Raw genomic sequence first — 26,623 nt, forward strand, 5'->3', positions numbered from 1 at the left:
AAATTAAATAAATATCTGATTATCAAGTCTATTTTGAATACCTTTAGTGGACATAAAAACACTAGTATAAATATGGCAAAAAAGGGGGTGACGTTGCAGCTAGGTTGTAAACTGAAGGTTAGAGCTATATATAAAAGGGTGTACGCATAGAATACATATACTGTTCTGAAATACTTTCTATATTATAATTATTGATACTATTCATCGTTTAAGCTTATTTTATATATTGCGGTTAATATGTAATAAAAAATACAGCCAAGTAGGATCTTGTTTGAATCGTATAATTGCATATTTTCATTATATTAACTTTTTATAATTTTTAAATGTATATAGTTTAATATATAAATAATCAAATAGTGCATTAGATTGCGTAAAAAGTCAAATATAATAAATATTTATTCTGAAATACTTTCTACATTATAATTATTAACACTATTCATTGTTTAAGCTTATTTTATATATTGCGGTTAATATGTAACAAAAAATGAGACGGTGTAAAGATAAATTGATGGTGATATGAGAGAATGAGAAGATTTGAAGTTTGATGAAATGGGAGGTGGTGAAGTGATATGAGAGGGAAGAGAGAGTTTTAATGAGTGTGTGAGTTTGGTGCAAGAATGAACACGTTGATGCATGTTTAGCCATGTTTTCATGCTTCCCTTTTGTCAAAAGAGCAATCCTACCTTGTTTGGTTATTATTAAGGATTACAATCAAGTACTACTCTGCTCCTTAAATTAGCGTTAAAAGAGAAAATAATGTATGTTTTAATTAAAGATGGAAATTTAGTACATAATGAATAAAAGAAAAATTAAATTGTTTAGATGAAATTAGATTAAAATAGAGTTAAAATGTATGGATCAGATTTTTAAAAAGGTAGACCAATGTTAAAAATAAAAATGATGTAAAATGAGAGAGATGAACCAAAATAACAAATAGTGCTAAATAATTGTGTCGGAAATGGTAACTTTTTTCTTATATAATTTTTGTAATGCATTTGAGATCTCAATAAACATCCTATTTTAGTCGTTCCATTACATTTTCAACTTGTCTTATGTGAGATCGTCTCATTATGAGATGAATCTACATAATTAGTCTACTTTTCTAATTTATTATTTGAAAATTATAAATGATCACTTTAATAGATTAAATATATATGAGTCAGCCTATTAATTATGTCTCAACATGAGACCGTCTCATTTAAGAATTTGTGTTACATTTTTGGTGTTAATATTCACGATCACCCTTTTTTTTTATGAAGTCCTCTATTTTGTTTAAAATTGAGGAGAATGAAAAATAGCTACATAAATCATAATCAAGCAATATCATTTTAATAAAAAAATGTTGCTAATAATATTTTGTCGCAAAATAACAATATTTTGACTAAGGGACGAATTAATAATATTCACAATTTTTTTTAAGACGGTCTTATTGTAAGACGCTCCTAATGTATTGGTTGAATAGTTCAACTAATACCATTATCAGTATATACGCTCTTTATTTTTAAATTGTCTCACTGAAAAACGATCTCAAATAATTTAATAATATTTCAACTAAGCGACCAACTAACACCGATTTCAAACTGCCGGTCATAATATTTCGTTACTAAGTGGACGCCCTTTAGCGACTAAAAAAATTCACCACCGGTTGCAATTTGTGAGTTGTGACGACAGTAGCTAACTATGAATTTGTAAAATTTAATATCAATTTTTTATTGGACCTGGCATTATTTTTAGGGTTTATGTCCAATTTTTTGAGATCCTACGAATTTGTGTCTATATTTGAATCAAAAAATAAATGCGTCTGCGTTTAGGTTTACGTCTTCAAACTCAGATTCAGTCCATACCATTTTTCTGAACCCTTTATGATCCATATTCTCTAGACTTGTCCCATACCTATCAATTCAAAATTAATTTTAAATTCATTCTAAATTATTTCTATATTTATGTGGACTTAATTTAGACTTATATACAACTCATAGACTCATTTTAGCATTAATAAAACATTTAAAATGTAAAAAGGTTTAAGTATGAATAATTAAATTAAGACCCATTCAGGACCCTAGGGATGGGCATGGTCGGATCTAGGTCGGGTCCAGCTAGACTCGAATCCAAACCCTATTTTTATTAAATTCAGATACATAGGGTCTAAAAAATTTAAACTCATACCCAAACTCTTAGGGTTTAGGGTCTGAATATGGGATCCAAAATAATATTTTGTCTTTTCTGAATTTTTTAAAAAATATATTATGCAATTTTTGTTCGTTCGTATAAAATTATTTAAACATTTTTAACTTAAAATGATCTTCTAATACTTTATATTAATTGAGCGATCAAATATATGAAACTTTTCGACATTCAAGTTCTTAAAACGAAATATTCATCAAGTCTTTCGATTTTTAAAGTATACAAAGACTACATTTCAAATTACATGAACCGACAAAATTCCAAATAACATAATGTTCCAAAATATAATAAGTTCCAAATCAAACAATATAATTCAATACACATAATAGCTGAATTTGGACTCGAACCCTAAAGTCATGTACGCAGATTCGACTCGAACCCATAGGGTCAAAAAATAGGTGAATCTAGACCTTTAAATTGAAATCGAATCGTGTCTAAATCCTTAAGGTCCAAGACAAATACCCATCTTTACTCTAAACCATCAAATTCGATGGATCTAAATCCCGATCCAAATTTTTTCGGACCCTGAAGGTCCAAATCCTGAGTATGAATCCACTAGAAATTAGTGGATCCGAGTATGAATCCGCTATTCCTAGTCATCATGACCACAAATATATGCATACACCAATACAATGATTTATTATAACTAGTTGATGGGAAAAGAGTAATGAGAGGGCCTAATGGCTCTCCAAGAGAGCGTCGTTGACGTAACTTCAATAAATAATATAATCAAATTGAAACACCCAAAAGTAATCCTCTATAATCAAATATTTTCTTAATGGCGATAAATATTATATTTTCTGTGAGATAATTAGAAAAATCTTTTAATATTTATTCTTTCGTCCTAATCCTCCCCTTAACCTATCCGATAATTAAAAAAACACTAAAAAAACAATAAAAAATATAAACAAATAGAAACAACCTAAAGCAATCCTTTGATAATTGGATTTTATTTCAACAGCGACAAGTATTATATTTTTAGAAAAATAACAAAAAAATATTTTCATCACTCCCCTAACCTGCCTAAAATTAAAAAAATAAAAATAAAATAAAAAACACTAAAAAAAACAAAAAAAAAACAATAAAATCCTCTTAATCTTATAGATATCAAAGTCCTCTTGCAATCATCTCATCAACATTTTCAATGGATTCAAGTCTTTGAAGAAGCAATTGATGCTTAAAATTCTTAATAAATTTCTCGGCACTTTCATTTATATCCTCAGATTTTTTTGTCTCCAACAAATTATTATCAAACCCAATAATCTTCTCTTTTTTCTCCATTTGATTTAATTTATTAGTAGCAGTTTTTATGAGCGGAATATACTGACGATAATTTAACTTGTTAGTAGCAATAGTTGTTTCTGCTAATCTGCGAAGGCATTCTCTTTCATCATCATCTATTGTAACTCTCTTCTCATAATTCTGCTTTCTCTTCATCATTCTTCCATTTTGATCTCTTTCTTCTAATTTTTGAAGACTTTCTTGTTCATCTTCATCAATAATTACTCTTCTAGAATTAATTATCTTATAATTTTTCTCCATTTTCTATATTTAAAAAATGATTTTTGTTGGGTACAAAGTAGATGGAGAAAATTTTTATTTAGAGAAAAACGAATTTAAAATTTTATTAAGAAAAGTGATATATATGCCAATAGAAAGACTTTTGATTTTTTGAATATATATGGAAATGAAAGATAATCTGTATGTATTGGGTTGATGACTATGACTTTAGAGAATTTAAAGGTTGTGAAAAGAGGTATGGAAATATAGTTATGGGTTGATAAAAATGAATTAAATGGAAGGTATTTATAGGAGATTTTTATGATTTATTTAAGGATAAAGATTATTGGAAAATATGGTCTACTATGGGGGATTATGAGTCAATTGCGTGTTTATACTACTTTTTCATTGTAGATTGTGTTGAATTTTTTAATTTGTATGTATAGGGGGATTATATTATTTTAATGGTTTATGGTTAAAGTTGTCCAAATTGTAAAAAAATAAAAGCATAATACCAAGATTTTAGTATGGTCAAGAATTAAAATCAATTCTATTTGAAATATTTTATCTCAAATTTATTTTAATATTTGAATATCATCATCATCGTATTCAGTGTATCCCGCTTATAGAAAACTATGGTCAGGGTCTGGGGAGGGAAGAAAGACGATAACTCATACCCATAGAGGAGAGTGCGGTCAAAGAGTTCCTCGGCTCGAGAAAGGTCTTCATAGAGAGAAACCTGTAACTTACAAATAGAATAAATAGAATACACACAAATAACTAAAAATAAAGATAAAAGTAAAGAAGGAGATAAAGGGCGATAACTAAAGGCAATGAACAATAACAAACGATGGGTAAAAGAGATGAGTTTAGTAATCTAAGACGTGGATAATGCGCTGCCAACTGCCCCTATGTAACACCCTCAAAATAGTTCGAACTTTTGAAAACACTTTTAATGAAAAACATGAGCCAAAACCTACTCATGGGAGTGTTACCGCCACATCTATTTCTAATAAAATAAATGTAAGGCTTAACGACTAAGAAATAACTTAATAACTTTAAATCCAACAAAGGGTCGTACAACATAAGATAAGACTGAAACGCAATCTATGTCCATATAAAATTTAAACAACTTGAGGTAAAATTTAAACTGAAATATGACTCTAATAAAAGCTATGTTTCTAGGTGATTCTCACTCCACGATTCCTACGCAATCAATAACCTACAACATAAGAATGCAAGAAAAACAAGAGAAAAACTCTCAAAATTAGGAAATTGAGTAATTCCAACTCCATTCCATAAAACGATTAAGTTTGAAAATGATTTAAGAAAATTAAATATAATCAAATTGAAAATAATTATAGAAAATAATATATAGCTGAGTTTTTAAAAAAAAAAAGTTTGTGAAAACAATATATATAATATCACATAAACCAATTTATTAATTTGATATTTAATAATGACAAACACATAATCAATTTTTAATTTGAGGGAACGAGAACGCCAGTAGGCCGAGGCTTTACCCCTATACCTACTTCATCAAGAGGTCGTCAATCCAAATAATTCAAGGCCAGCAGAGTAGTCTCAGGAAAACCCTAGTGTGCACACCCCTTCTACTTGGATCACAACAAATAGAAGGAAGACCAAACATCGTATCAAGTATCAGAAATAATAATACCTGTCGGCAGCTATACTAACCAAACAGGACAACCTGTTCATCACTCTTATACTTGGATTACAACAAATATAAGGGCTTCATTTTCCTCGTGTTACACTTTACGTGATTTAATATATTTTAATAATTAGTCGCGTGCACAAAAACATATAATCAAACATACATTATACATTTTATTTTATGATCATAGGTTTTCCCAAGAAAAATATATCTCAAGAATATTCAATTGCAATATTAATATCGTAATATTTTTTTCCCAAATTCAATCGCATTTAAAATTATTATTAAAATAATAATATAACTTTCATCAAAATAATAATATCATAAATATTTCTCTGTCAAATTAGACCGTATTTAATTTTGTTATCAAAATAAAAATATAAATTTATCAAAATAGTAATTATAAATTCAAGTTTGACAATAATAGTAGATATAATTTGAGAATATATAAAACATAATATCATACAAAATAATATCATATAAAATCATGCATTCTATTTAAACACATTAATTATCACTTAGCACATAATATTAATGGGATAGTCCTAATTAGATGGACATTGAGAATTACCTTGTCACTTGATCCTAGACAAACGTACGCTCCTAATAATCTTTGTCTACGAATTCGCTGTCTACACGATAAAATAATATATCTCAAATTAATACCCCGATCAACCCAATCGAAATAAATATATTAAAAGACTCTTGATTTATATTTTATAATTTATTTAAAATGACAAATTTTAAAATGTAGTTAAAATTTTAAAGATTAGTAGTAATAGTTTTAAAAGAAAAGGACAAAGTTTAAATAATAAAAGGATTATAAAAAAAGAAAAAATATATATAGGTGCTTTAGAAATCTTAGGAAATTTGGTACTGGTTACCAATACCCATGAAAAGAAACAGGGGAAAGAACAGAGAGGAGGAGAAAGAGAGAGAGAGAAAGAGGGAGAAAGAAGAAGGTGCCGACGGGTGGTGGCTCCGGTGGCCGCCGTCGCACACCGGTGGTATCCCGGTGACCGCCATATCGCCGGAAAACTAAGGTTAGAAATATGTATATTTTTTTCCATTTTTCAAATAAAAGATGGGTGTTTTTCAATTAATAGTATAATTTTTTTGGGGTTTTGAATAAAAAAAATTTCTAACAAATAGATGAAATTCATACTTTTAATATCAAAATCTTGCCTTTTCTTGATTAAATTTTAAGCAATTAGAAGATGGATGAAGTAGTTTGTAGGAGAAAAAGAAAGTGTGAGTAATAATGTGAATAAATTATGTCATGTTTGGGAACCATGATTTCATTTAGAAATTTGGAAATAGATCAAATTTATTGTTTGGCAAATTAAAAATTTTCAATTTTGAATTTGGATCAATTCCACCATTGTTTTTAAAGTACTTAAAGTAGAGAATTTGAGAATGACTACCCAAACCTTGTCATTCTTAAATTCTACATTTATGAAATCATAATTGAAATCCATAATTTAAAGTAAAATACTTATTTCCAAACACTATATAGGGGTAATTGGTTTAATTTATAGTGGGTAAATGAGGTTAGTTATAAGATTTAGAGGGAGAAGTGGGAAGTTATTTCTTAATAGGGAGTTATTTATTCTTTTTTTTTAAAAAAAATTTCTAAAATTTATTTTTATAGATTTATTATTAATATTTTATTTATTTATTATTATTATTAATTTTTTTTTTAAAAAAAAGTGGATGTTACACCCTATCCCTGGTGTGGTCCTTGCGGAGGTGAAGTTCATGTATGAACAATAACAAACGATAAAATTTTAATATTTGAATGCATACTTTTATTTATGGTTTAAGGGTGTTTGACAAATGATTAGTTTGTTTTTGGTTTTTGGCTCTCTGTTTTTGAAAAGTGTTTGATAAATGATTTTTAAACAAATAAAAAATTGGCTTTTTAGCCAATAGCAAAACTACTAATTACATACTTTTTTGTTCTCTAATAATAACATCTAACAACCGACAAATAAATTTTACCAAATAATTTCTTTTAAGCTAGTTTAAGCAGCGAGCTTATCAGCTAATATTTTCAATTCGTCAAACAAATCAGCCAAGTAACCAACAACTTTAACAAACAACCATTTGGTAAACAGAACCTAAAGTTTTTTTTAATCTAGAGTGAAATACTTGTACACAAATTATCGTAGAGACACACCTTATACATGGCTTAGGTAGCCCATTTAATATATATAATTAATAAGAATATAAACACTTTATTTGAGGTTATTTTGAGAGCCGGTCTCCCACAAAAATTGCTTAAACTTGTTAAGGTTTCTTAGTTTTTTTTAATATAGAGCGAAATACTTCCGAAGCAGTGTAATGCGATCCACTTTAAGCTTTAATTTAATATAAATGAATAACTTTTTTCCTAAGTAAAAACATGGGATTTTATTTTATTTCTTACTTTATGAATAATGTATTCAATTGGAGCTTTGAGATTGTTGATCAAAAGATTAGTCAAGTTCTTTTGGTGCATCTAGGGACCACTATGGCTCTATCTTTTGATATGAAGACTATTGGATTTAAAACTTCATTAAGTGAGGGGTTGATTCATAAGGTAAGAAATAAAATAAAATAAAATTTTCTAGACCTTTCAACTTTTACATGTAGTAGATATAAGATTAAACTCTTTGTTAATTTAAGTACTCATTTCGAACAAATTTTCGAAAAATGTGTCTATAATGATGATTACGACTTTTGTTTTCATGAAAAAAACCGTCGTGATAGGCAATTATAACGTAATTTAACAAAGAATCTTAATATTCTACCTACCAAGTAGAAAAGTTAAAAACTTAAGACATTATATGAACTAAAAAATATTTACCTCTACGTACATACATAAGCTAAAAATTAAAGGTCAACACATAGACCAATAATATTTTAACTTATAACCTCTTTATTATGTTGATTTCTAATACTATTTCTACAGAACAACTCAATTTTTTTATAGAGTATCTTTTATCATTTCGAAGAACTTTATTTCAGCAATTCATCATGGGCTTTTAAAATTTTTTTGGACAATTGCTTTCTTTAGAAATTACCATGGCAATGGTGGAAAATTCTACCATGACTCACATGTAGGGGTACTATAAAATTACAAAAAATGTAAGGGTACTATAAAATTCTTATAGAAGTAGTATAAAAGTGATTTACTTTAAAGTCATACTAATAATATTCTTTTGATTTTCTACTCCAATTTAATAACCTTATTTTCTTAGTTTCACTTTTATTTTATTTATAAATAGTTAATCTCGATCCAAGCATGACATAAACCCTATATTTTTATGGAAAAAATTATCGTGATCAACTTAATGAGTGTTTTTCTATTATAATACCAATTTTTGTTTAATCACAAATTTACTTTTTTTTTTGGTCAAATAATCGATTATAAACAAAAGTTAGTATTATTCTAGGCAAACACTCCCTAGGTTGTTATTATTCGTAGCTAATCAAAAATTAATACTCATTAAAATAAAATTGGTGAAAATTTGTATTGTTCACAATAATTTTTTCTATTTTTATTTCCCCTTTCATTCTTATTTGTTATTCTAATTTTTTCCAAATGAAAATAGTATAAAATATTAATAAATCTTTCTATTTTAAAACATATTTTGTTAACCACAATAACCTCATTTTCATAATAAATTTTACTAAAAGGCATCATATATTTACAATTTTTACCTAAAAAGTAACATGATTTTCTTTTTATGTGTACTCTCCCTCTTAATAATGTTAATTAAGAGACTTTTTGAAAACAATTTCACTCACTAAGCATTCATTCATTACTTTTAACAATCAATAATTCATACCAATATAAGAATCTTTCCCTCATTAATTATTTTTTTTCCCATATTACAAAAAAAAAAAAAAAATCGAAGATAGTAGTCATTAGCATATCGAAGCCAAAATATTTGAAAAAAATAGAAGAAAAATCAAAAAAGATCTAGTAATTATGTAATATAAGACCTAAAAATTGATAGGTTGACCACAGAAACCAAATTGAAAATGTACAGCCACCCACGTGTGACTTGATTACATACTAATTCTATTAATTAATTATATTACTCAATAATAACACGGATGATAATAACAGCATTAATCAGTCTATAGAAATTTAAATATATACTGATCGAATAATTAGGATGTTTCGTGTCCGTTTGTATTGATTTTTTACTATTTACATTTTTTTAAATCTAGCTAATAATTCATTGATAAAAATGTCATACGACTTATATAATTGATTAACAATTGATCAAATAGATAACAATTTAATTAAGCAAAATTCTATTTAGTAAAATCATTTTAAAGGAGATTTAATGCTGAAGTTCCCTCTATGACATTGTTGTTTGATTCAATCTTCTCTGATGGGGTCTTTAGATCTGATATATGTGACTTTGAAATTGAGATAAGTTTGATACTATTGATTGTATTAATAGAGTTGACATCCGTAATGACGTCATATTCTTTTTTACCATCGAATTAATAACAAGACTCCAAACTCTCTCCATGAGAGACTTTAAAACTCAATACATGGTAGAGCGAATCCAATAAATGGATAGTTAAACTCTATAATATAGAGATAATAATGAATTTTATTTGTAACTAAAAACGAAAAAACAAAAATAAAAAAATTGTGGACTTATTATCAACCATAAAATTGAAAATAGCCCAAAATTAATAACAGATGCTAGGATTTTTGACAGAAAAAAAAGGTGAGAGAAACGTTACTATTTACATATTTTTTGTTCCATAGAAATTACTGCATTTAATTTACAAAGCCTCTATAATAATAATTTAAGTGTATTTTTTTATAGATTGATTGTTAATTGTGTCACCTTTTCGTAAACTAGTAGTTAGTTGGATGTTGGTGTAATAGGAAGATATGAGGAAGAATCCTAACCTAATAAACAATAATAGATGAGCTAATTTGATGCATGTTACTTCTACGTACATTACATGCACTTGTGCTAACTATAGTTAAAATTGAAGAGGTATAGTGGTATCCAATTTGATCTCTAGGGGCATGTATAGATATAAATCTTATTTAATTTGAAGCAACTACGAGCGAAAGAACTAAAATAGTTATTATAATAATTATATGCAACTTGAGTCGTCATTTGATTCATGTGTTTGCCATCGCCGTCGATTAGCATGTGCAAAGCGGTCTATCGTACAGGTCCTATTATCAGAGGGGCGGCAAAGCTTGAAGAAGCTTGAAGGTGTGTTGTGATGGCTATGAATGAAGAAATGCTCGGACAAGCTAAAGAGCAAGTCGAAGAATTTCATTCCTTAATTCCCCTAAAACAAGAGATGAGCAAGGGCGAATCCAGTCGAATGTCGCGCTCGCATGTGAGGGCACTGAAATTTTGTAAAAAAGTAGTTTATAGGATTTAAATCTAAGACCTTTTGTATTGAAGTGTTTATGGGACATTCATGACCAGTTAAACTACACACTTTCTGTGTAATTTTTGTCTCTTATTATTATTAATTCGTAACTTGGAAAATTAATGTTCAGATATGAAAACTTGCCGAAATAGATTATAAAATATATTTTTTGGGTTGAATTCAAAATAATTATTTTTAACATATATATATATATATCTATGATTTTCTTAAAAAAATTTTAATTGATTTTTTTTATAATTGTGCTATCACTGAGTTTGAGTCCTGAATCCACCACTGATGACGAGTTGCTTTTAACACTCAATCTATGACTTAAACCCTCCAGCCTAAACAAAAATCTTAGAAAGATTCATTATATAAATTCTCTATTGTAGTTCTTATTTTGAGTTTATAAAATTCAATTGTTTTTCATCAACCAATAAAAGCAATCCAAACTTAGCGAGAACATAGCTCACATTAGGTGATCTCGTCAAACTTTTTATTGATTGTTTATATTGGATTCTATATTACCCCTCAGTTTTATTTTATTTCAAAATCACAATCAAGGCAATTTACCATCGATCTTAAAAGTTCAAGATTGTACTTTACATCATTGAATCTACATTTAGCAATTGATATAAGAGTAACAGGTTTCTGATGGTGTTTCTTATTATTGTCCTTGATTATTTTGGTTGAGAAATTTGACTATAATAAAGCTTGACATTGAAAAGTTAAGTTTAATATAAAATAAAAATTTGAGTTATGGAAAGTGAATATATATGAGGGCCATCTTGATTCAAAATATTGCGCAAAAGGGTATTGATGGGATTTTTAAGAGGCTCGGTGGCATGACTACTTACCATGGGAGGATATTGACTCTAAGGCATTAAGTGCAATCCAATTGTGTCTCTCAAATGATGTTTTGATATAAGCGCTGAAACATATTATTACCAAACGCATTTGGAAAAATTATAGTCATTGTACATGGCATAAGTGTCGGTGTGTCACCAATAATAGTAATCATCTTCATTAACAATGATCAACAATAACAATAATTAATAACAACATAATTAAAAAACGACAACGATAATGATAGTGATCAACGACGATAACTACAATAATAATCAATAACAACACAAATAACAACCACAAGCCAACAATGTGATCAGCCAACAATGTGATCAACTAAAGGAGGGCTTAAAACCCTAAAACCATAATTTTTTCATAAAAAACAAAGTGTGCGAGTTTCTTTTGTTTTTTGTGAAATGATGAGATAGGATAGAAAAATCGGTGTATATTGCTCCAAAATGTCCAAATCCTTTCATGTTATGTTTTTTCTTCATGTTTCTTCCGTTTATAAGATTTCTTTTAGCTTTTTTTAGAAAAAATAGGTAAAATTATTACTCAATTAATAACGGAGAATACTAAGATTCAAGCCATAGAAGTGAAACAAGCTTGAATTATGCTATACAATGGAGGAGGGTTGGTCATGATTTGGATGATGATTTGAGACGTAAATTGGCTTGTACTTTTATTTAAAAAAAAAAATGCTTACAGTGCGAGTTTTTCAATTTAATAAACCACCGATATTGTGAGTGATCACGATCGCTGATAATGTTCACAATTCATCAAATTCAATCTCAGGCAATATTATTGGATTTAGATTTGTTAAAAAATTTAGTTTTAGTTGGACCATATAATAAAATGGCTCTAAGATGAAGAATCCAGTCATTCTTAATATAACTATTTAAATATGACACAATTAATCGAAATCAAAAATAATTGAACCCCCTTATAAATATTTAATCAGATTTTCAAAATATTTTGAGTGCAAAAGGCAGGGCCGGGTGGAACTGAGAAAACACGACACAAAAGCGTGAAAGCTGATTCGGAAATTAAAACTTGTTCAACACTATCTTCCTCCGCAGTTTCCCTAGTGACGACTGAGAATTACTCCAAGTTCAACAGAAATGGAGTTTGAAGAATGGGAATTGAGTGCCGAACAACTTGATTCTCTCGAAAAAGATGCTTTTCGTCAAATTGCTCAACGCAACAATTCAAATTCTTCGTCTTCTTCTTCCTCTGCTGCTACTACTACTAAACCGAACACAACAGTCCCTTGTTCTAATCGCTCTCATTCTCAGGTTGATTTTTAATCTTTCACCAGTTTTACTTGCTCTTTTCAATTATTGTTTTTTTTTTTGTTAATTTTTAGTTTAATTTGGGTTTCAGGCGTCATAATTAGCTAAATTTGCCTGTAATTCTGCCTCTTTTCAAGTTTTTAAAATTTTATACTGTGCTTATTGTCGTGTCAACTATCACGCTTTGCTCGTAATAAGTAATTAGTTTAATTTACTGAATTTCTCTTGATGTTACTTATTATTGTATTTCCTTTTACAAGTTTTATTCAAGAAGGTGATTGTTTTGTCAATAGATCAAAGTTTGGTTGTTGTTCTTGCTTATTTTTTTATGGGTATGCTACAAATAGAAGTTATGATTTGTTTACAATATAATTATTAAGAATAATACGGATGTAATGAAAAAGGCATTTATAAGCATTGTTATCTGGAATGACATTTAGTTTGAAACGTGGAACGAGAATGGGAACAAGGAATGCAATCTAGATTGACTCGGAAATGATTAAGTACGAGTTACATTATATGTTAAAAATATATTTGAAAACAAAATTAAACTAAAGTGATTTTCTTGCATTAAGAAATTGATTTAAGTGGGAGTTCAATTTTCTAGGTTTTATCTCGTTTTTCTTTTTTTTTTTTTCCTTAAATTTGTATATGAAGGCCAAAATACCTATTAAAAATGGTCTTCTACATCGGGACGTCACCTTGAGCGATTTGGGTCGCGTTTCATGGTGATTGGGGATGGACGTTCCTAGATTGCGAAACGTGGCTACGGAAGATCTTGACAACAAACTAATATCACGAACAAACTTGAACACTTACGGACAATGAAGCTTTTGATAACTGATGCCGATAAAGTATGGAAATTTGTTATCAATTATAAGAGGTCAAAATTTTCCTTGAGGTTATTTCTCCCCTAGTGTTTGGGTTGATCCAGAAATACGCTAATGATAATAAATTCACAACATTGTAGGTACTTTGAAACATGTATGTGGAACAATAAGAAAATCCTGAATGTAAACTTAGGGAGTTGCAAATTTCTTAATATCAACTTTGTTTATTGATTAAAAGATTTGTTTGATCATGATAATTGATAAGTTTTGTGTGCATGGTAAAATTACACCATCGAAACAACACACTATTCCCTAACAACGCTAATAGTATTATTCTCATCAAAAGACACCTTTCCTTGGAAAAACACATCATTCCCTAACAATACTACTACAGACTGAAAGACATCATTTCAAAGCAACAATACTACTATTAGCCAAAGTAAATCATTACGATGGAATAAGGTGGCCTGGAATTCTCTACATACCAACATGATAAATGGTTGACATAAGTACTTCAGAGCATCTCTGATGATGCATTTTTAGTGTAGCTTTGATTTCAAGCTATAGGTAAGAAGTTATTTGATCATTAGTGTTTGTTGAGGGACCTAGTTACCTTATTAAAGCAAGCTGCTAGCTTGACTTGACTAGAAGAAGGAATAGAGAAACACAACAATTAAAAAGTGCGCCCAAGGCGTGAGGTGCTAAGAGGCGACCATATAAACGCCTCCCTGAGTCTAGGCGCAGCACGATACATGAGGCTGTTTACTGAATGGAAAGAAAAAATATACCCCCATTCTTACCCTAAAACTAAAACATGGAGTGAGAAATGGAAGAGAAAAAATGACCTTAAAGCATCATCATCTTCACTAGTCGACGTATGATTTCGATTTTGATTTTAAGTGTTTGTTTAAGCTCACAAAATATTTCAACTTTTCAAGCATCAAGAACCACTGTTTGCTTTCTTTACCTTTGTCAGTGTTAGTTTTTATTTTTTTTATTAACTCAAGACTATGTTGTCGACTTATCGAGTTATCGTATGAGATTTTGTGCTAAAGTAGTGTTAGCTTACTTATATGTTATTATAATATGAATTGCATTTAGTTTAACTTTTGAGTATTAAATATGTTTTAAAATTGATTTTGGAGCTTTTTAGCGAAATTGTGCGTCTCACATACTAAAAGCCCACACCTTCTCCTTTCGCCTTGCACTTTGGAAAAAGGACTTTTGCGCCTCAGTGCGCCTCGTGCCTCTTAAATTTAAGACAACAATATCAGATCCTTAATTGCAAAAGATTAGGGTCAACTACATAAATCAATGTATCAGTTCCAGTGGTTGTCCACATGGATTCTTCTTCATTCATTTTAATTTTCTATTATCTCAATTGTAAGTTTAAATTTTTCATATCTTTCCACTCTTGTCCTCCAAGTCATATTCGATCTTCCTTGCACTCTTTTAAATTCTCATGAGCTGCAACTTTCTATCTTTCTTACCGTTTCGCTAATACCCCGTCGTTGCACATGTTCAAATCATCTTAAACGCTTCTCTTTTAGAATTTCCTCAAAATTTGAAAATCCTTAACCCACTCTTATATATTCGTATTGAATTCTATTCTCAAGGTATGCACACTCATCCATTGAAGTATTCACATTTCCGCTATTCTTGTTTTTCTACTACGATGCTTTCTAAAAGCCCAACATTCTGATCCATATAGTAGCGTCGATTTAATACTGTTTGGTAAAATTTGTCCTTTAACTTTAAGGGGATACCTTGGTCACATAATATTTCAATAGCCGCTCTCTATTTTTGTCACCCATACTTAATTCTATGGTTCACATCTTGTTGGATGTCCCTACAACTCTAAAGTGTGGACTCAGGTATTTGAGGCATCCACTTGAAGCAAATTCTTTCTCTTCTACCTTTATAGTACCTCCTATCATCTCGTTTGTGCCAAATTACACTTCTTATACTTTGTCTTGCTTCGACTGGATTTGAAACCTCATATTGCCAACTTTTGTCGTCATCGTTTTTAACTTAACATTTACCCTCTCTTTGGTCTCATCTACCAAAATAATGTTATCCGCAAACAACATGCATCAAGACACGTCTACTTGTATTGATCAAGTTATCCGTACGAATAAAAAGGGGCTCAGGGCCGAGCCTTGATAAAGGTCAGTTGTGGTTAGAAAAGCTTCTGTTGCCCATCCACATGTCTTAACATTCATTTTACTTTTTGATACATATCTTGCACCATATTAATGTATTTTTTTGGAAATGCCCTTCTTTGTCATTGCCCATCAAAGATAAAATGATAAGAAGTTGAAATCAAATCCATACTAATGAAGAGGCGCTTAGGTGTTAATGCGTGGTTGTAGAGGGGGTTTAGGATCTAATAAAAGTCAACTTTTTAAAAAATGTGAACAAAGTTTATGATGTGGGAGGAGTATTGATGGTAAAGAGGATAATGTAGTGGTAATATGAACAAGAGGGAGAAGGGAACTATACACACCATAACACAATTTCCCTCTTTCCTCTATAACATCCATAACTTATATTTTCTTTACAAAATCTTCTATTCATCGTATTCATTTTTAGTTTATTGTGAACCCCCATGTATTATCTTACCGCTAGACGCTAGTTCAAGCTTACCCATGATGATTAAATGGGATTGTCCACTATAATACTAGTTGAGACTATATGATACTTATTTATTAAGCGAACATACTTGTATGCTAAAAGTGTTATTTAGTTGCTTCATCATCATAATCATCAATAATATGTTCCTTATTTTGTTGGGGCCAAAAATTTATGATTCTTTGATTTTTATATGGAACTATATTAAAATATATTAAAATGGCTCATTAAATCATATGCACTTCTTATTTGTGGGAAGTTGCACATGATGTTTGCTACCAAGGGTTAATCGAAAACAACCTTTTTGTTAGTTTTATCACTAACAAGGTTAATGTTATGTACATCGAATACCTTAATCCCCATCCCAACTGGTAGCCACTTAATGGCGTCGGGGCTATTTAATGTGTGTGTATCATCATCATCGTTATACCTAGTTATTTATCGTCTAGGATATGAATTTGGTATCTCTAATCAATTTTATCCCAACAGAGAGCATGCCATTCCTAATTTTCTCATCTCACATTCTCTTAGGCTACCACGACTTTTCTTTCCATCAATTGTGATGTTTTTCACCTTTCACTCATTGTCAAAATGATGGAGACACCTTGTTGATAAGATGGTAATAATGAGAAAACTCTTTTCATTGGGAGTATTACGTTGCGGTGTGCTTTAAAAAACGCGTCCAATAACTTAATTTAAGAGTGGACTACTGATTGGTTGAAGTTGAAACTATTTAGGTTGAAAACCGTAGTACTAAAAGCTTAACAAGTAAACAAAACACCTACAGGTGATGCTAATGCGACCAACCACCACTCACAAGATAATAATGTGTTTTATTTTTATTTTTATGATATTCCTTCTTTTCATTGTCTTAAAAAATTTATAGGAAATGGTCATTTCTTATTAACACATTCTATCATTTACGTCAAAAAAGGTGGATAAGAAGAAAGTGACTTGGGAATTGTTATATGACCTAAGAATATTATGCTTACTTTTTAGATTTTCTCTCATTTGTAATGTATTACAGTTTGTATTGACAATTGTTTGATACCCAGGTTGATGCTTGTTTAGGGTCCAGAGTCTTACCACCGTCAATTGCACAGGTTAAACATGGTGAGTTGTCTTAATTATTGCTTGTAGTTAATATAATAATGCGTTATTGGCTCTTATACACATTTTCATTTCTATGATGATTTGCGTGATCTGGGACCTGAATAATATTTGTTTAGGTCTGAACTCCTATTTAGTATTATCTATTTTTCTATCTTAAATGATATGGAAAGTGTACTAGATGGGCCATATCTAGGCACTTGAGGCTTGTATATTAGATTGTCAAATGAAGCAAGTAAAAAGCTCTTGCCTCGGCTCCAATGGTTATCTGAAATTATCCCATTCCAAATGATTACTTTTTTAATATCACTATATGTACTAAGTACTTACGTATTATTAATGAGCTATTTATGGCTAAAAAGATCTTTTTTGGTGTTTGTGTAGATGATTCTTCTAAGGAGGCACGAAAGCATACTGTCAAGCTCTTTCTTCATGCTAGTGGAAGTATTGCTGCCAGGTTTTCTTATGACCAGGTATGCTTACCTGACCCTGTTTATTTTAATGTAGTGACGGTACTTCAGTTGATTCCATACCCCTACTTGATATGTCCCTGAATTAATGAGGAACATGTGCTACTTCATATTATAGTTCATTCCCGTCAATATAATTTTTTGATTTTCATCCCTGCTCCTGCCTCTGTTTCTTGACCTATTTTTGTTCTCATATTCCAATCGATGCTTCCAAAGTAATCTTCTTCTTTTGAAGGTTGTTTTTGATATTATTGTTGCTCTCATGTCAACAAGGTTCTTGTGAACGCAGTCAAGAAGATTCCAAAAGCTACCTGGAATGCAAAAGAGAGGTTTTTGCTTCTTTCCCTATTGCTATAGAATAGTGCTTTTAGCTGTAATATGTGGTCTAACTTGCTGATATGTTAGGCTATGGATGTTTCCGCTTTCTTCTTTGTCATCTGCTGAAGAAATTATTAAGGGGATACATGGCTTGAAAATTGAGGTGAATTGTTATCTTCATGCCTAAAACACCTGAACTAAACCATACATTTACTATGATAGTGGCTGAAATTCATGGTTAAAATCCGGAATTTTGTTCTCTTTTCTTTGTATATTATTCATTTGAATGTCTCCCTGATGTAATATATCTCTATAAATCAACAAAGTATTTCCTTCACAAGCATCACATTTAACATTGTTTCTAAAATGCTGAATAGCGAAAAGAATCTATTCAACTGTGATTTACATTTTGTCTTGACTCGTAGTTAGATAATCTGGATCCCTTAGTTCGACGAGCTATAGCTGCTGCGACTGCTGTTCCTGATCTTCAAGGTGAGTCATTTTGTCTTCTGAGATGTGTTAGATGATTAAGTCCGCAAGTTCTTCCCTTTTGAAGAACATAATTGATTTCATCATAGTTTATTTTTCGACTGATGTATACGACAATGCAATGTGGATGGGAAAATATTTTGTTAGAGTGATGTATAAATGCTTTGTTTATTTCTAGTTAATGAGGAACTCTTTGTTGAATTGCCTTACATCTCAATGTTTGGCTCATGTCCTGTTTGCTATTTCGTTTGCATTGATAGTGACTTGCTGATACCTGTCCTTTGCAAGATCGTTATGACAGGATACCAAGCTATATAGAATCAGAGCTTTTACCATTTCAGCGGGAAGGTGTAAGGTACCTACGGATTATATATGATGTTGACACTTGACAATATTCTTGATGGAGCTGTTTGAGAAATTTGATGTTCTTAATTCTTTACTGTTTAGTGAAGGACGTTTGGTTTCTCCCTCATTTCCATGAGGCCAAATTTATAATTCTTTGGTTTCAGATTATAATGGACTATACTAAAATGACTCATTGAATCGTGCACTTAGTATTTATGTGAATTTGCATATGATATTATCTACCAAAGGTCTATTGGAAACTCAAACAACCTCTTTGTTAGTGAAGGGTATGACTGCGTACATCTGACCCCCAAACCCACCCTTGGTGGGAGCCGCTTAATGGCATTGGGGTCATGAAATGTTGTTGTAGTGAAGGCTCTTTGGTCAAACTACTACATACTTTTGTCGTCTTTTCCATTTTAACTATATCTTTTGCTCTTCTTTTGGGCTTGTGTTATATAAGGTTGTTTGCTGACATACTATTATCATTAATTAGGTTCGTGTTGCAGCATGGAGGGCGTGCTCTTATAGCAGATGAAATGGGTTTGGGTAAGACTATACAGGTATCAAATTGGTAGTTAATCATATATATTTTTGGAGCCACATGTATCTGTTGCATAGTGCAAAAAACTGTTTGGAAGACGCTCTTGAGATGATTTTCGTGGTCAAATCAGGATGGTTTTGCTTTTGTCTCAGACGCAAAAAAATGCCTTATATGCTCTAGGTGAAGGAAGCACATTACAAGAGGTGCATGCACTTAATAACAAAAAGTGCAAAAGGAAAACAGAAAAATTCACCTGGTGTTTTGGGAGTCCCATAAGTGTCCATAGGTCTCAGCTAGTGTCACATGATTTGCGGTTGTACGAATTCGGGTTTGCAATTTGCTAGTTGGGTTCTTTGATTCTGTTTTCAGGGTTCATGATTCGTTTTAGTAAATTATTTAAAAAGCTATAGTACTTTGGAATATATTATTGAAAAATTCAAAGTAGTAGGCAGTAGCTACTTTATGTTTGTAATTCAAAAGAAATCAAGTTTCTAGGGTTAGTTTTTATACGAAAAGAAAATATTTTTAAGCAAAACCATTCATGATTTCCCTTGTCTACACCTACTCTTACGCTTACCCCGATAGTGCAAAATTTGCAGTGAATATAGTAATGTACACAGGAATGCAGAAACAAGGCTGGCATTGTAACGGCAAATCATTGGCTAAAAGCATGAGCTAAACCTCGAAAAGGCCAAAAATGCAGTTCTTAAACCTTTACAAGCTGGGAAATATAAATTCAGATTTTTCGAAAACCTATACTATGCGACCAATGTGATTAGATGCTGCTTGGTTTTTGCACTACACTGACCACCTTCATGTGCCCCGTGCCTCGTACCTCTTGCCTCGTGCCTTGTTCCTCCTACCCTTACTCATACCCACCTATCACTTTCCCTATTACAACATTATGATTTTCTTTAAATCATAACCATTTCCTTTAACCAATATTTTCTAAAAGTTAAAATATTAATATTAATATCTTCTAGAAAGAATAAAGTTTATATCATGCCTTTAATGTTTCCTAACTAGCCTCTGTATATCTAATACACCTTCTCATCTTATATGGATTTTAGTTGTACATTGAAGTTATATAATTTTGGCCTCTTGTGTCTTGTTGTCAACTATTATTTAAATGTGAAAGAGAGATCTCTTGTCTGATTTTACTATTTCGTCGTGTAATGTGAGGAGTTTTCTCATTTCAGTTATGCTTTGTGATATATTGGTCAAAAGGGTATTTTAGATATTTTACTAATTAGTTAGTTATAGAGTTTATTAGTATAAATACTCAAATATGTAATAGTCCAAGGATTAGGCCTTTTATGAAATAAGAAAGTAATTCTTTGTGGAGTTTGTGTAGCACTCGAAGCTACATCCGAATTCTTGTGTTCATTCTGTTTGACAATTTGTGTATTGACTTGCTGCCCACAGGCAGTCTTTAACAATTGGTATCTGAGCAAATCAATTCGTGGAAAAAAAGATTGATTCTTTGGCAATGTATTCAAGGTATCAACAATGAAAAGACCACAAGAAACCAAAACTGCAATTGATACAAGTGAAGGTTATTATGAATTGCTCAAGGAATACCACAAACAGACAATGGAGTTACACCCTCAAGTCAAAGAGACCTTTTTACACATGAAAGCTGATTTAGAAAAGTTTAGAGAGAATGTTATAAAGATATTTCAAGATTCTTGGAAGTCTTCTCTTAAGAAGAAAATAGATCAAGAATCTGAAGGAGTTGGAGGAAAACTAAGGAATGTGAAAATGGTTGCAGAGAAGACTAATAGTGTAGTTTTCGAACATTTCGAAAACAAATTAGAAAAAATCCCAGTTTGGGAAACCTATATCCAAGAAAATTGTCTAAAATTATTTGCTTGAAATTGTCAACTTTTGGCCTATAAAATAGAGAAGGGTAAGAAATTAAGCTTTCAAAATAAGAAACAAAAGAAAATCAAGAAAGGAGACAAAACACAAAAAGAGGAGAAAAGTGAAAAAAACAAAAGAAGAAGATGGAAAAAGTAACCGGTGTTTGCCGAGAAAGTCCAATGAGTCTGTAAAAGAGAAGAGGTGGAGAATCGGTCGGCGACTAAGAGGATAAGATCATGTTGTGGGCTGTGGATCTGGTGATGGCAATGGGCAGAAAATAAGGCGTCAATATCCATGTTGGTTCTTAGTTAGCTGAGGAAGACCACTGGAGAAAAGGAAGGAAGAAGCGATGGTGCATCGACTGCAATCTCATATATAAATGGGTAGGAATTAGTTGTCAGTGTCACCAGCTAATTGATATTTATGTCATACATCAGTTTGGCATCGTAACAAGATATGTCCTCTAATGTCTAATAAGGCCTTTGTTTTCTTTTACTTCCCAACCCTATTCTTTTCAGATTTTTTGGGCAATTTTCTTTGAAGCACTTAGCTTTCTATTTCTAAGCAAATTTTGTTACTACCACAACCCATTTTTTATCCACCTTTAGGGCAAGGGGAAACTTTAGGAGGTCGGTAATGTGATATATTGGTTAAAGGGTATTTTAGATATTTTCTAATTAGTTAGTTATAGAGCTTATTAGTATAAATACTCAAATATGTAATAATCCAAGGATTAGGCATTTTATGAAATAAGAAGTAATTCTTTATGGAGTTTGTGTAGTACTCGAAGCTACATCTGAATTCTTGTCTTCATTCGGCTCTTTGCACATGCAGTCTATAACATGCTTCAACTTATAAATATCGTATTACTTAAATTAAGGAATGCATGCGAGTGTGATAATAACAAAATCTAGTTGATGAATATTGCATATAGCTTTTGTAATTTTTTCTAAACAACAAGATGCTACTTTGGTATTTGGTCTCTTTATCCTCGTGATTTTGCTCCTTTTTTTTTTCCTTTATGGGTGTGACGTGTCCTTGTGAAGTTCCTCCATTTCTTTTTACAAAATTCAGGCCACTTGTTATCTCTCTTCTCCTTTTCATCTCAATAAACATTTCATTGTCATAATCTTAGTTTTAAAAGCAAGTCTTGGATGCATAGAGGCGTGAATAAAACACCTTTGTTAATGTGGCCAAGATCTTTGGGGAAGGCTAGAGAAGGTGTGCACTTTTAATGCGTTTGGAAAAATAAAAAGGATCTGAATTATGATGAAAGGAAAAACTAGAAGTTCAAATTGTTACTTAGGAGATTTAACAATTAATTTCGTGTAAAATCTGGCATCAGATGCAATATTTTACTTGAATGTCAAACCTAAATCGTAAAATGGTGAGAAACCCTAACCTTCGAAATTGGGGTAAATAGATGGTTCGTAACTTGTTAATGATGGTAGAGTGTTTGACAAGTCATCTTCTCTAACATACTGGAAGACATTGTGCTTGTACATAGTCTTCATTTCTCTTTGATGTGTATAACCTTTTTAAACATTACTTGGTGTGCCACAAAGTGGCGATGAGTCACCTTAGTTGATGTCGAACTCATGATTTGGTGGCTGTTGTTGGTCAAACATCGAAGTAAGCTACCTTTTCTTTGTCGATGTTCTACTCTCTTCGTTCCTATTTGACGTTTCTATATAGAATGCTCATGTAGATTAAAAAAAGTTGAATCTTTAAGATGATGTAGTAATTATTTTATTGAATAATAAAGTTATTGGAGAAAGAGTTAAGACCATAAGCATTATAATATATTAAAATGAAGCTAGTAGAAAAAAAATTAAGGATCACAAACATTGAAAAATGTTAAAATGAAGTTAGTGGAAAATATGTGAGGACCATAAGCATAATAAAAATGTTAAAATAAAGTTAGTGAAAAATATGTAAGAACCATAAGAATTAAAAAATATAAAAATTAGGATAATCAAGGCTAATTATGAAAAAAAAAGTGATATAAATAGAAAGATTCATTATGGGAACAATTGAAACTGCTTAAAACGAAAAATGGAAACATCAAACAAGAATTGAGGGAATTTTTTTTTTTCTTTTTCTTATTTTTTTTCTTCTTTCCTCTTTTTCCTCAATTTTGTCCTCTTCACCCTTATTCTTTTCTTTCCTTTTTCTTTATATTCTTTCTTATTTTCCTCGATCTTGTCCTTTTTCCTCAAATTTTACTTTGTTGATGAAAGGTTTATGCCTACACCTTGCATTTTGCTTCTTGGCACTATCACATGATTTACTGATCTCCTTTGCAAATATATCAAAATGAAAAAGTGAGTTATGGTCGTTTTATAGTTATTTTTGGGTCTTTTTGAGTGAATCGCAAATTCATAAGATGAATTATGTTATACAATGCCTTGGCTTCATGGAGCCTTTGACCCTTAATATGCCTCATCCCTTTTAGAACTAAGATCCCAATGCCACTAAGTGGCTCTTGCCTAAGGGAGTTAGGCGTTGAGTATAAGCAACCTTAGTTTGTAAGTAGAAAGAGATTGTTCTTATTGACCATAGTGAAAAAACAAGGTCACATCGTACTGTATCGAACGAGTTGTAAAGATTTTCAATCAATCAATACAACATGCATCATAAAAGTGTAAAACAATGGCGTTTTAGTATGTTCAAGTGTTATTTCATGTTCTCGGCTGATATTTGGTGGATCATTCCCTTAACACGTCATTGTGACGATTATCGTAATTTCACCATAACTCCGTTCTCGCACTATTTGATTGATAATTCTACTAGATACATTAAGAGTTGAGTTTGTCCAAACTGATCAATACACTTATGATAATCCCTTTTTTGAAATTTAGTTTTTTTTGGATTAGAATCCATGATAACTTGCTGGAAATCACTATTAAAAAATTAAGAAACTTAATTGATCGTTTTAAAGTAAGAAACCTAGGAGAAGATTAAATGTAGAATGCAAGCGGAACTAATTGAGTTAGTTGAATGTGTACAAATTTTTGTATAAAAGACATACAAGATAATGAAAATATTTACAAAATATGTACATATTCTAGAAAATATATTTTCTCACTAGCATGTTTGGACTCGAGTAAAATTCGAATGATTGGAGAAGAATCCATGTGGACGACCATTGGAACTAATATATTGATATATGTAGCCGACCCAATCTTCTGGGATTAAGACTCTGGCATTAACATTGTTGTATTGTATATATGGGCTCGAGTCAGCACTTTAATGAGCTGCGTCGAGCTAGGAAATTTCATGCTCAACTAGAAATAGCTTAATTGAAACTTGACTTAAGAGTAATAGGTGGCTTGTGATTGACTCGTTTTGTAATAATACAAATTGATCCATTATTTTGTTCATTTAAGAGAATTGTGACCTTAAAGTTCAAGGTCAAACTTTCGGTTTAAGGGGAAGTAATTGTAATACCCATTATTTTTACCCATTATTATTAAAGAAAATTATTTAGGAATTCCATTTTGAAGTATCTAATTAAAAATTTTAGTGTTCAAATTTCAAATCCTAAAATCATTTTTGGAAGGGTGTTACACGTTTGATAAGCACTCATAGACGAAAGAGTTGGTGTAGGCTATCTTTTGATTACAAGTTGGCTTTGTTATTTTACTATTAGCTCATATGCTTTAGTTGCCTTAATGTTGCAAATTTACTCATTTAAGTGGTTATCAAGATTCTAAATGTGAATGTTTTGATTTCTATTTTGGCAGGCAATTGCTTTGTCTACATGTTTCCGTGAAGCGTGGCCTGTTTTGGTGCTTACACCTTCGTCTTTGCGTTTGCATTGGGCTTCTGTGAGTACAACTAATGGCGCCTCAGTCTTAAATGAAAATTTAACTGCAGTATATGTTCATTTGTGTTGGCACTTTACTGTAACTACATTATGCATGCAAACTAAACTTATAGAGTATGCAAGTAAATACTGGATAAGTCATTAATTTATCCGTTAATGGAAAAGCTTCTGTACAACTTTTTTCTAGTCTAACGGCAATGGCCTACCCATATATCAGTATATCCATCTATATATAATCTATCCGCTACATTTGAGCTTTGATGTATACATACTCAGAAGTCAAAACTCGACAATCATACTTTCTTTAATCTCTTCTTATTTTGCAGATGATACATGAATGGCTGAAGATACCTCCGTCAGATATTGTTGTATGTATGCTTTTATTTATTTTCTAGATGTTCTTGTTAGTCCTTGTTTGCTTTCCGAGGCTGGTAGCATGTCCCACTGTTGGTCTCCTCATAAAACTTAAAATTTGATGCATTTGTTGATTTGTTCTTGTTTCCAATACCTTATTTGCTGTCTCTGATACCATTATTTATGGTTCCAGGATGAGTCTTTGCTTCTTATGTTCTACCATGACATGGCTTTGTTGGATGTTGATTGCTATAATATGCTTAGATATTTGCACTTGTCTGAACAATCTCCTAATGCTTTACATGGCAGCTTGATCGCCTGAGATATATGTTAAAATTGCATCTCAGTTTTGCATGTTCTTTAGTTTCTCAGACTTGTACATCATAAATTTATTGTTAGTGAGTAGGATCTATAACAGATAATCTCTCAAAACATTATTTCAAGCTTGCACTTTTAGCATGTCTTCCCATATTCATTATAAAACAAGAAGGATGAACTTTGTTGATTTCGAGGAATGAAAAATCGAAAAGCAGTTGGACCAAGGCTAAAATCTGTGCCAGGATTGAAATTTAATTTTGTGCCATGTTGCATTCTCAATTTATTCTACCATCTCGTTCTCTCTTTCTTTTGTCTCTTCTGCATGCTGCCTTTTAGTGTTGAACCTTTCGCTCACCTTTGATCGATGCTTCGTATGTCCACTTTTTTTCTTGCATTTTTCACTATTTTTTCGCAAACTATTAATATATTTTTATTAAACAGTTGATGCATCTAAATTTTAAATAATGGAAGAAATCTCAATTCGGGTTCCTTATTTCAAAGTAGTAGAAAATTTTTGCCTGTGGTGAGTTTTGAGGTTTGAGCTTACTGAGTATCTGCTGCACCTAATGATTAATGCGAGAAAATGGAATTAAAAGTTTAAGAAACAAATGGCAAC

The 26,623-nt window shown here is 31.0% G+C and overlaps 2 protein-coding genes across 3 annotated transcripts in view; one reads left to right on the plus strand and one right to left on the minus strand.

Moving 5' to 3' along the window:
- Positions 1-2,359: 2,359 nt before the first annotated feature.
- On the minus strand, positions 2,360-3,957 carry LOC130825582 (uncharacterized). Its single transcript, XM_057690872.1, has one exon. The coding sequence runs from the start codon at positions 3,724-3,726 to the stop codon at positions 3,292-3,294; it is 435 nt and encodes a 144-aa protein (XP_057546855.1). The 5' UTR covers positions 3,727-3,957; the 3' UTR covers positions 2,360-3,291.
- An 8,639-nt stretch (positions 3,958-12,596) lies between these two features.
- The window catches only part of LOC130825583 (uncharacterized), a 26,671-nt gene continuing 12,644 nt past the window's right edge, over positions 12,597-26,623 (plus strand). The window contains exons 1-10 of one of the 2 annotated variants that reach the window (XM_057690873.1): positions 12,597-12,909; positions 17,423-17,480; positions 17,862-17,950; positions 18,221-18,276; positions 18,353-18,428; positions 18,691-18,757; positions 19,043-19,109; positions 19,596-19,662; positions 25,253-25,336; positions 25,662-25,703. In XM_057690873.1, coding sequence (XP_057546856.1) covers positions 12,736-12,909; positions 17,423-17,480; positions 17,862-17,950; positions 18,221-18,276; positions 18,353-18,428; positions 18,691-18,757; positions 19,043-19,109; positions 19,596-19,662; positions 25,253-25,336; positions 25,662-25,703 — 780 coding nt within the window. In that variant the 5' untranslated portion in view covers positions 12,597-12,735. The remainder of the gene's footprint in view (positions 12,910-17,422; positions 17,481-17,861; positions 17,951-18,220; positions 18,277-18,352; positions 18,429-18,690; positions 18,758-19,042; positions 19,110-19,595; positions 19,663-25,252; positions 25,337-25,661; positions 25,704-26,623) is intronic. The other variant, XM_057690875.1, reaches the window with a different exon arrangement.

This window comes from Amaranthus tricolor, chromosome 10 (genome assembly GCF_026212465.1).
Source record: "Amaranthus tricolor cultivar Red isolate AtriRed21 chromosome 10, ASM2621246v1, whole genome shotgun sequence".
Taxonomy (NCBI): Eukaryota; Viridiplantae; Streptophyta; class Magnoliopsida; order Caryophyllales; family Amaranthaceae; genus Amaranthus; species Amaranthus tricolor.

Bases quoted from the DNA above. Each gene is read 5' to 3' on its own strand.
- LOC130825582 (XM_057690872.1), bottom strand. From the start codon at position 3,726: ATGGAGAAAAATTATAAGATAATTAATTCTAGAAGAGTAATTATTGAT.